Consider the following 12,067-nt stretch of genomic DNA (forward strand, 5'->3'; position numbering starts at 1 on the left):
AATTTTAGCTGACTGTCCCTCAGACAAAGGCCTTCTATCTAAAACATATAAAGAATTAAAAAATATCAGCACCCCCCAAATTCAAAGATCCAATCCAAAATGGGCAGCTGAGATGAATACACACTTCTCAGATCATGAAATACAAATGGCAAATAAATACATGAGAAAATGCTCAACATCATTAGTCATTCGAGAAATGCAAATTAAAACAATATTGAGATTCCACCTTACCCCAGTAAGAATGGCTAGCCATTAAGAAATCAACCAATAACAAATGTTGGCGAGGCTGTGGAGAAATAGGAAACTGTGGTAATCAGTTTGGAGATTCCTCAGAAAACTAGGTCTAGAGGTCCCATTCAACCCAGCTATTCTCCTTCTGGGTATTTTCCCAGAAGATCTAAAAAGATCATATCACAGCGATATATGTGCACCTATGTTCATAGCAGCACAATTTGTAGTTGCTAAATTATGGAAGCAACCCAAATGTCTATCCACCAAGGACTGGATAAGAAAATTGTGGTATTTTATATAATGGAATATTACTCAGCTATAAAGAAAGATAAACTCGAGACTTTTATAGATAAATGGTCACAACTAGACATCATATTCATAAGTAAAATAAATCAGACCTCCATGTGCAAGCACTGCATTGCCTCACTAGTGTAAAACCTGAAAGAGTTAATTTAAACTATGAGGTTTGACAGACATTGTGAAATGATAGGAAAATGGTCAAGGGTAAAGGGCAACTGGGATGTGGGAAAAGAGAAGGGAAAGAAGGAAAAATTTTGTACGTATGTATATACAGGCTAGTTAACATAGTTGATCTACTGTCTTCTATTTCTTTGCTGAAAGAAACGGTTAATGAGTCCTTGATTGACCAATACTGCATGTCTCTGTTTTCATGAGAAACCACCTTGAAGATATTAATATGTAATACAACAAGCATTGTTAATGTCCTACCATTTTGATTGTAACTCTGCATTGTTTGTACTGCTCTTTTGCTATTTTGTAAAAGGTTGTCTGTCTGTTAATGTTTTCCACCTTTTATTTTTAAAATAAGAAAAAGGTACAAAAGTGTATATACTTGGATAAAAATTTCCCTCCTAATTCCCAGTAACCCAATTACTGTCTCCTCTCAGAAGCAAAGTGACCATTTTCTTTTGTTTCCTCCCAAAAATATTTTATACAGAGTTAAAGTTGTTCATATACACTTTCTTATACTTATTTGTAGACACATAAGGGTTTTTACCTTGCTCTATAGTAACAATATAGTTTAGAGATCATTCTCTATATTTCAGAAAACACTTCCAATCTGAATAGACAGTTTTCTCAGTCTTTTTTCAATGTGCTTAACTGAAGAGTTTATAACAATTTAGCCTATATCCTAATGCAAACCTTCAGTTTATTTCTATGATTTTCTGTGACAAATGGTGCTGTAAACATTGCACACATATTGGGAAAGCATTTAGGAGCTGAAGTTCTAGGGGAAAAATTGCTCTGTCACAAGGTCTATGAGTTTAGAATTTTGATAAAGATAAACTCAAGGCTTTTATAGGTAAACGGATGCAACTACGGACCATACTCGTAAGTCAAATAAATCAGACTCACATGTATAAGGATCATGTTGTCTCCCTAGTGTAAGAAGCTGAAAGAGTAAATAAAATCTCAAAGTTACAATAGATACTGTGAAAGGGAAGTAAACTGCTTAAAGGGAAAGAACAACTGGGATGAGAGAAAGGAGACAAGAAGGAAGAAAGAAAGGAAGGAATGAAGGAAGGAAGAAAGGAAGGAAGAAAAAAATACATATATACAAGTAGCTAAGATAATTGTAATACTAATTTCTATTGGTTTACAAAAAGGAACAGTAAATGTTTCATTGTTTGGTCAATCTTGTATACTATATCTGGTAATCTGAACAACTACTTTGAAGATAACAATATGTAATACAACAACCATTGTTAATTTCCTATCATCTTGTTTTGAAATTCTGGATTGTCTTTATTGCTTTTGTGTTGTTTTGTTTTTGTCTTTGTTTTTGTTATTTTGTTCTTGTTCTTTTCTCTTTAAAATAAAAAAATTTATATTAAAAAAAATAAAAACAAAAAAATAAAATTTGAGGTCCTGAAAATAACTGAGATATTCATAAAAATGACAGTGACAATAAGCTACATGATAATTACTAAGAAAGATGGGAAATTTACATAATTAAATAGTTAAATAATTTAATCTCAAAAAGTCAACTGAATTCAGCCTAGAATATGTGAAACATGCTGATTGGGCAGGAGGTGGGTAGCATTTTATTTCAAGTGGGTTTTAGAAACTAATCAATCCATGAGTTATTGCTAGAAAGATGGCACAACTGAACAGACAAGCACAGAACACTATATACTATAAGATGTCCAGTGGGAAAATAATCATAAACTAAGAGGCAATAAAGGGCATACTCTTTTGGGGGAAAAAGAAATCCAGTAATTTGGTATCCTACAAGAAAAGAGCAAAGGTGTTTAGTACTAATTGATCTAATGAAAATTTGGTTCTTACCATTCTTCACATTCTATGATGTGGATGTATTTAAAGCTAGCCAGTAATTCTTTTAGGGCCATATCCATGAGTAAAATATAAAACTACATTTAAAATATAAAACTACTGGATATAAAACTACATGAAATACACAGAAAACAGATTAACAATGACACACATATACCTTAAGTGGATCTGCTAGTTCTGACAGTTGATTAACTTTCAATTTAATTGTATCGTACTTGTTTTCTGCTTCTATTTTCAGACTTTTAAAATGTTCCAAAATTTTTTTTTGTTGCTCCATCTGTTTCTCAGTCATTTTCATTTTGATTTTATTGTCATGAGCTTCCTCTTCCTGACAACATTTAAAGAGTTCACAGTTAATATACTTAAGTTATCAAAAAAAAAAAAATTCTGAGGAGAAACAACAGACTATCACCAAATTAGATAAAAGATAAACACAAAAGACTAAAGTATTTTCACACTCACAATAGTAAATTAGAAAATAAGTTAAAAAATAAGAGATGACATTTGGCAGACAGGTTAAACAACACTCTGCTGAGCTGATAATCAAAAGGAGTAACTTATTCCATCTACTCACCTTTCGTTATATACTTAGATGTGTCTATAAACATCTTGTGTAACACAATGTGTCAGACACGAAGTTATCAAAAATTAAGACATATTCTATGCCTTTGTGAAACTCAGTTTATCAACAGAAGGAATTAACGCAGAAAAATGAAAAATGGAAAAGTAGAAACAAGAATACCAGCAAAAAAACCACAACAATTCTCATTAAAATAAAGCTTTATCAGCACAAAGAATTTTCCTGTTTTGTTCACTGTTTATTCCTCAGTACTTAATACACTGTCTGATGGAGTGGATCCTCAGTAAATATTCATTCATTTTACCAAGACTCATATTTTAGATCACTATTTACTGCACCTTGGTAAAAGCTAAGCTTGAGTGTCGTAAACGGGTAGCCCTGACATCTCTGTACACTCATACTAATCCTGTTTTAACTCTGAGAGTGCCTATTTGAAAAACATCTTGTTTGATAACTCACTGTTGAAAAGCGAAAGTTCTGATAGTTTTCTTTCAGGTGCAAGATAAACTCTATTATGCGTATGTTATATACACAGAACATTAAGAAATCTGAAACTCTGCATCAGGTAGCTCCTTCTATTGTATTTATGAATGGAGACAGCAATCAATGATCACTGAAGTTACAATCTATTGCTAAGTGTATGTTTACTAAATTATAAGTTTATGATTATTAAATTTATGATCTCTAAAGTTACTGAGTAATTTTAATTAAAAGAATTTTTAAAAGCACTTTAATTGAAGAAAAACATTTACCAAGGTTGCAATATCTATAGATTTGTGTTCTTCTATATTCTCAAGTTCCCGAATTTCAGAACTACTTTTTCTTATTTTCATCTGAAAGAAAAGAATTTAGAATTTAGTAACATAAAAGTAATAAAAACCTTAGAAAGCATGTACTAATACATAAAACTCTACTATGTTTTATGACATATCAATGAAAGAAATGTATTAGCATTAAATGAATTAAATGGAGGTTAAAAATTCTGCCATCATCATCCTTGCTGCTAATCCATCCCCATGAGAAAGGTTGCAAATTGTCCATTTTGGCATTTAAAATGATGACAGTACACAGAAAAAATATTTTTTAAAATACCCCAAGTCTCAAGTCATTAGAATTCTCTAACCCAATGGTTCTCAAAGGAAGAGCCAAGTAACCCTTGAAGGCCCCTAAGATCTCTTTAGCAAATCCATATGGTCAAAATAATCCATAAATCACTACAGTATTTCTCACACTTTTACTAGCACTTTTGTCACCTATGTGCAGGTAATCTATAACTAGATGATGCGTAATATCACAACAGACTGCATTTCATTAAACCACACATTAGAGATTACAAAAATTAAAAAGTACCCATCTTCATACTGTATCTTTTTGGCTTTGAAAAACATATTGTTATGTTATTTGTAAATTAGTAAATACTCTTCAATTTTGTTTAAGATTTGATATAACCAAAGACCAAGAAGCAAAAATTTGTTTTAATTTTTAAAAATATAAATATTAGTAGATATAACAAATATAAATGAAAACTTGTCTGAGAACATAAAAAAAGGTTGAGGTCCATGTGTCTGAGAACTACTGCATGAAGTGAACAACAATATTTTAAAATTAATTTCAGAGTAAGTTGAGAAAAAGAGAATGATTTTTTGGTTTTTACCTTTAACTCTTTATAATGCAGCTGGCACCTTTTAAGAAGTTCTTCATTTTGTTTAATATCCTTTTCACGAGCAGACAAATGTTGCTGAAGATGCACTATTTGGGCTTTCTTATTTTCAACTTCATTCTCCAAGTTGCTTAATAGAGAAAAGTGGATCAAAAAACACTTTAGATATATTTCTCAACATTACAAATATCTGCAATACTTTATTTACAAATTCTTAATCTGTTACACCAGTTTATTACCCTACCAAATTATTAATAACATGAAACTCTATTACAGAAATACCAAAAAATGTTTTCAAAGATGGAATCAAGTTTAACTTATTTTCCTAACAAGTATTTATAATATGACCTTTCTGTGCCAGACATCTTACATGGTTGTTGGATAAAAAATAGAATTAAGATACAACTTCTGAAAAGGAAGAAAATCAGGCAATAAACTGGACGGGACATAATGCTATATATGTCCACAGAACTATGGCAACACAAAAGTAAGGCTGGGAGAAGGGGCAACTGAACTGCATTCTTTAGGATTTGCATCCACTGGGCCTACCAGGAGACAATACAAATGATAAACACAGCTGTAACTAGTGACTCAACATTTCTTGTTGGAGAAAAAAAATGCCAAGAATGTATGTATGCGAAGAACAGAAAGAGCAGGCCAAGAAGAAGACCTGGAGAGCACAGGAGACAGATGCCACAGCTGTAAAGGGCCTCTGAGCAGCAGAGTCTCCCACCTCTGGGAACAATCCTACTGCCTCACTGATCAGGCTCCTGGTCTTCCGAACTTGTGTGCTTGTGAGGAACTTTTTCCTGGTCAAGAGGGTAGGCTCTGATCAAAATGCATTGGTGTTAGCTGGGTGTGGTGGCACATGCCCATAATCCCAGCGTTTGGGAGGCCAAGGCAGAAAGATTGCTTCAAATTCAAGGCCACCCTGGATTACACAGTGTGTTTAAGGCCATCATGAACTATGTAGCAAGGGCCTCTCTCAAAAACCAAACCAAAAAAATACATCGTACTCATGGAACCCCTGCCTCAAACCCCCAATGTGAAACTACAGCAGAGGTGGGGCGAGGGGTTAGTAAGGGGGTGAAAATGATTAAAGTATGTTATATGCATGTATAAATGTGCCAAAATTGGACTGATCAATCTGTATAACCAATATGCACTAATAAAAAAAGCTAGGGAAAAAATACACCACATTATATAATATCTCTAGAATCTGAAACCATTTTCCAGCCCACAGTTCAAAGTTAGCAGCATTTTGCTCCTTTTTACTGGCACATGAAATATATACTGGTTTATAAAACAACAGTGCTAAAAAACAACAACAACAGTGCTAACTTGCTGGAATTTTCAAATTTAAAAAAAACTTAATAAATGTTAGTTGGATAGATAACAAATGAATGATAAAAATGGAAAAAGAGAATAGTTGCACCATTTCTGACAAAAACTAGACCAGATGCAAAATTTAAATATGGCTCCACACTTAAAATGAAATATTTATTTTATCATATATAAGTCTAAACCTTCATTAACAAACAGTACTGTTGCTAAAAACAAGATTTACAAAGTAAACAAATATGGAAAGTTAACAGCCTAAATCAAAACAAAAACCAACAAAATGATCAAAGACAACAGAGTTATTACATAATTTTCTGAACATTCGGAATACAATCAAGCAACCAAAATAACTCATCCACAAAACTGCTAATTTTACAAGATCATTTTGCTATCTAGGATAGCTAGTCAAGCATTAAAGGAGAAAGAACATTCGCCACCTAATGGAAGACAAAGTCTGAGCTAAGTGTGTGGCCACCTGTGGGAGCCAAGCACTCTCAAGAGCGCTGCTCCTCTCGCCCTGCACTGTTCTCTACCCATCTGGTCTGTGCAGTGCTGACACAGAGTCCACCTCTTCCTCCTCCCCAACCTGAGCTCTAGGAGTAGAATTTTTGCGCTGTTTCCAGCTGTGCCACGTGCCTACATCAGTGCTCAGCGTATCAGGTAAACACTAAATACTGTGGTTTAAGGGAATCAATGGAAGTATAAAATTTGAGAAACACTTTTCAAAAGTATGTAAAATGTTAGTTTTTTGACAATTCAAAAATGTGCAAATATTTAATGAACTGCAGTAGTATTCTGAAAGCTTGCTTACACATCATGTGTACTTTCATACCCACAAACTGCTTTGGGATAAACAAAATCAAGTGCCATAATATGCAGGTTGCTCATCATTCAACTTTTTTTCTGTTGCTAACTAAGCAGTTTTACTCACCTTTCCCATATCTGTTAGTTATTTTATCCTGCACTCATAAATCATATGAAAATAACCAATATTACTTGAAAATAAGAAACTTATTTTAACAAAATTCTCATTTCCTGTACATATTTACACAAGTCATACATTGGAATGTTTATTTTTGCTCTATTTTCTTAGATATTTCTTGTACTGAAGTTCTGTTTTGGTTAAGATTGTCTAAGTCATTAAATCAGGTCCACTCATCAATTCGTATTTAGTTGAGAAATTCCGTTTTTTACAATGCCAGACAGTCTTTTTGCACACTTTTAAATATTATTAAATATCTTACTAGTGTTTTGTTTGATTTCTCAATGTCTCCTTAACTAGCAGCTCTGTTTTCCTAGGCATATGTTTTAGTCATGTTGACTGATCTTTCTGAACAGTGCAACCCAAGTATCTGTCAAAGACAGAACAAGGAGCCTGAGCTACAAACTAGCAGCACCTCAGACCCTCACTGAGAAAAACAGCTCAGCTCAGCAGTGAGCACAATGATGCAGCTCATTCACATTCTCAACTGACTCCTTTTCCTTGTAGACAGGTAATAATGCACAGATGAGCTAGTCAAGACAACACATTTTCTATTCTCAGACCTGAATGCTGTTGGCAAAGGGATGGTGGAAAGTACCTGTCAACCTGTAAGTCCACATTTAGCTAAATGACCTTTTAGGACCAAACACTGAGATAATTACTTACAGTCTTCCCTGAAATAACCACTGAGTAATATGAAAGAGACGGAAATTCAAAGCAAGCAACAGGAGTAATATATTAAAGCTAGACATGACTCCAACCTTATTTCAGAATCCACATCTCTGGTCAGGAATTTAGGTCTTGTATTTTCTGATGAATAATAACGGCCTGCAAAAACCTGATCACCATCAGCAGTAAAAGCTTCTCTACAATTTTTGGGTGGCTTCTGGGACTGCATTACTGCACGAGCTACAGAATTACTCTAGAAGAAAGGCAAAAATACATTTTTAAAATAATGTCAAAGCATTCCCGATGGACAAAATTTTGAAATATTAACTGTCATTATTTGAGATAATCTGAGGTATTCTTTTTTATTTTAAAGAGAAAAAATAATAAAAACAATGCTACAGCATTTCAAAACAAGACAATAGATTAACAATGGTTAATATATTGCATACTGTTATCTTCAAAATAGTTACTCAGATTACAAGAGATAGGCACGAGGGCTGGGGATATAGCTCAGCGGCATATGCACCTGCCTGGCAAGCGCAAGGTCCTGAGTTCAATCCCTGGTACCACAAAAAAAAAAAAAAAAAAAAAAAGAGGTATGAAAGATTAATCAAATATAAGCACAAACTGTTCTTTTTAATGACCAATAGAAATTAGTAGCAAATTTATCTTAGCTATCTTGTATATGTATATATATATATATATATATATATTTTCCCCCCTTTCTTCTTTTCTCCTTTCCCCCATCCCAGCTGTTCTTTCCTTTTGACCAGTTTCTTTCCCTTGCACTGTACCTACTGTACATTTTGGATCTTATTCTTTCAGTGTCTTACAATAGGGAGACAATACAGTATTTACACATGCACATCTTATTTCACTTATGAGTATGGTCTCAAGCTGCAACCATTTCCCTATAAAAGCCCTGAGTTTACCCTCTTTATAGCTGAGTAGTACTCTATTGTATAAAAATACCAATTTTTTTATCCATTCCTTGGTTGACAGGCATTTGGGTTGTTTCCAAGATTTAGCTATTATAAATTGTGCTGCTATAAACATGGGTGCACATATATCACTTTGGTATGATGTTTTTAATTCTTCCAGGAAGATACCCAGAAGGGGAATAGCTAGGTGGAATGGGACTTCTAATCCTAGTTTTTTGAGGACTCTCCACTCTGATTTCTACAGTGACTGCACCAGTCTGCACTCCCACCAACAGTGGAAAAGGGTTCCTTTTCCCCCACATCCCCTCCAGCACTTCTTACTGGTTGATTTCTTGATGACAGCCATTCCTTCTGGGGTGAAATGAAATTATTAATAATAATATGTGTCCATAGTAATTGTGTCCACTGGAAATTATTAATAACAATTACAATTAATATTATTATTAATTAATAATAATACAAATTATTTTAATTTGTATTTCTTGAATGACCAATAATGTTGACCATTTTTTCATATATTTACCTGCCATTTGTATTTCTTCATCTGAGAAGTGCAAATTCATCTCAGATGCCCATTTTTGGATTGCATCTTTGAATTTTGGGGGCCTGATTTTTTTCAGTTCTTTTTGTTTTAGATAGAAGGCCTTTGCCTGAGGAATTTTAAGCATTCTTATTTAAATATTCAAATAGGATCATTCCATTAACTTAAATGTAAGAATTTTTAAAAGTTCCAAGATTCAAAAAATTAAAACTATTATTTAAAATAACTTAGTATACAATACTTCTTGACAAACTGGTATGTCTTATTTTTAAATTTTAGTATTACTATCCACTAAAATTCAAAAATTATTAATTTGTCATATAAATATCTTTACTTTTGACAAGTTCATACAGATATTACTTTTTCTAGATGACTTTTACACCATGGAAAAGATATGAGTAACTAGCAAATCCCAATAAAGATTAGTATGTCAAATTACACAAAGAAAGCCAGTAAATATGAACTGGAAAAAGTAAAAAGTGGATTAGGGTTAGTCAAGGCCTATTCACCTTCTTATCATTACAATATTATTTACTTTCAAGCACTCTTCTAAAACATGAGTGCCACACTCACAAGTAATTACAATATGACCTTGCATACACGCACATTCGGGTTACAAAGACCTTTACTTTTCAGTTTCTGCTAATGAGAAAAACAGATTTTATTATGTTGTCTTTATTCTATACTTCTGTTTCAGGTCTCCTTGTATGCTGCTCAGCAAAATTATGCCAAATGAGAAAACAGAATATGGCAATCTAATCTGAAAAGTATATAAAAGTACATACATAGATCAAGAGTAAAGATTTGTTTTACAGAGCATAAAGTTATAAGAAAAAGAATTCATAAAGTACTTTATTTAAAAAGTATAACTGTTATGGCTCATACCTAGATGTCCCCCCAAAAACTCCTGTAGTCATAGGTGGGGCTTTCCAGAGGTGGCTGGATCTAGAGTGTGTCATGCTGGAACAAGGGTGTGTGATTACTAAATTAGTCCACTGACTGATCTGGCTCGGTTCTGAGTGTGGATAATGGGAAGGCCAACCCCGGTTGGGAGTGCTACCCACCATAAGGACGTGTACCTGGATAGAATATAAAGGACAGAAAGAGGGCTTGCTGCTTGCTACTTCACTGCTGGCTGCCTTCTGCCTGCCCTGCTTTGCTATGAACTGCTTCTCTTCTATGATGCCCTTCTGCCTTGGAGTCAGCCAACTATGAACTAAAACTTCTATAAACTGTGAGCCAAATAAACCTTGCCTCCTTTAACTTTAGTGTCAGGTATTCTGACTTAGGAAGTAACTAAGACAATACGTAAATCAATAAGGACAAATAAAAAAGGGATTTGGCAGCCAATGAATGAATCTCAAGGGATACAGCTCAGCAGCACAGCGCCTGCCTGGCAAGAACAAAGTCATGAGCTTGATTCTTGGTACTAAAAAAAAAAAGCTGGGTGTAGGGGTGCATGCCCGCAATCCCAGCACTCGGGAGGCTGAGGCAGGAGGATTGTTGCAAGTTCGAGACCAGCCTGAGCTACAAAGTGAGCTCAAGGCCAGTCTGAACTATATAGTAAGACCCTGTCTCAAAAAAGGCAAAAAGAAGAGGAATCAAATTTTTTTACAGCTATATGCACCAAAAGAATAGAATCTATTTGTAAAATTATTTTATAAAGAGTAGCCCAAAGTTGTAAAGACCTCTGGGAAAGAAAATACAAACTAGCCAGCTCTATATTATCCTACAGATTTTTCTATGAAGTAAAGTGCAATGGTTTTATCAATAACTTTATGCTAAAAAAGTAACAGGAATTTATAAACCAATTGTGCTTTGAATGTTTAAAAATAATCTATTTACAGCAAGCACGCAGTCTTACTTTGATTAGCAGCACAGTCTCTATGTTCCTCATGTCAATCAGGCTGTTTGCAACAACGGCATTGTCTATTTCTAATGCTGTCAGAACTGTTGGAAATTCTGGATGATGAACAGCTCTAGGAGACAAAAAAAAGAAAGAAAGAAAAGGCTTAATTTACCAAACTTTAACTATACAAATATGTAATGTATAGACATAAAAGTTGTATGTATTTTAATGGGTAAGTAGGTTATAAGACAATATAGAGTATCTGATAGCATCTAAAATATGTAACAAACTTATTTACACTTCAAAGTTATAATTTCCTTAAATCTCATACTGCAATCATTAATGTAAAAGTCAAATAAGATACATTTTAAATAGCTGAACAAGAAAAACCAAAGCAAAATTTATTATCAACAGAGAAAGAAAAGATATGCTTATGAAATGAAATTTGGGCTCCTTCAAAGGCGATTCAATCTTTCCATTAAAAAGTTAAAAATGCGCTATTGAAAGCACTGCCTAAACATGGATATGTTAAGAAGAGTAGGTACAGGAGCAACAAATGCCCAAGGTGGAATACAGGTACTATTCTTATGCTTTCTTAGTCGTAGATGTTCAATACAAGGAAAATATCTGTTTATACTGTGTATGTACTATACTTTCGTATTAACTGAACAAGTATTTACCGACCTACTATGTGCTAGGTGCTGTTCCAAAGGTCAGAGAGTGCCCTAAAGAAAACATACTGTGTCATCTTCCTCGTGGAACGTACAATTTTATTAAAGGAAAAAGGTGGCAAAAGTAGGATATATTGTTTTTCACACAAAAAAAGTGGAAGCCTCGTTCATGTGACACTGGCAGACACTAAGGAAGGGGGGAGCAACTGCAAAGGCCCTGCAAAGGTCATGAGTGAAAGCAGCCAGCTAGTGTGCTGGAGTGGACTGAGCAGTAAGGGAACCAATC

General features: G+C 34.0%; 1 protein-coding gene across 1 annotated transcript in view; it reads right to left on the bottom strand.

The window, feature by feature from the left end:
* The window catches only part of Smc6 (structural maintenance of chromosomes 6), a gene marked incomplete in the record, with an annotated part of 96,772 nt that overhangs the window by 44,275 nt on the left and 40,430 nt on the right, over positions 1-12,067 (bottom strand). The window contains 5 exon segments of the mRNA XM_013522645.1: positions 2,705-2,875; positions 3,880-3,960; positions 4,782-4,917; positions 7,872-8,032; positions 11,126-11,240. Coding sequence (XP_013378099.1) covers positions 2,705-2,875; positions 3,880-3,960; positions 4,782-4,917; positions 7,872-8,032; positions 11,126-11,240 — 664 coding nt within the window.

This window comes from Chinchilla lanigera, unplaced genomic scaffold (genome assembly GCF_000276665.1).
Source record: "Chinchilla lanigera isolate Chin_1 unplaced genomic scaffold, ChiLan1.0 scaffold00068, whole genome shotgun sequence".
Classification (NCBI taxonomy): domain Eukaryota; kingdom Metazoa; phylum Chordata; class Mammalia; order Rodentia; family Chinchillidae; genus Chinchilla; species Chinchilla lanigera.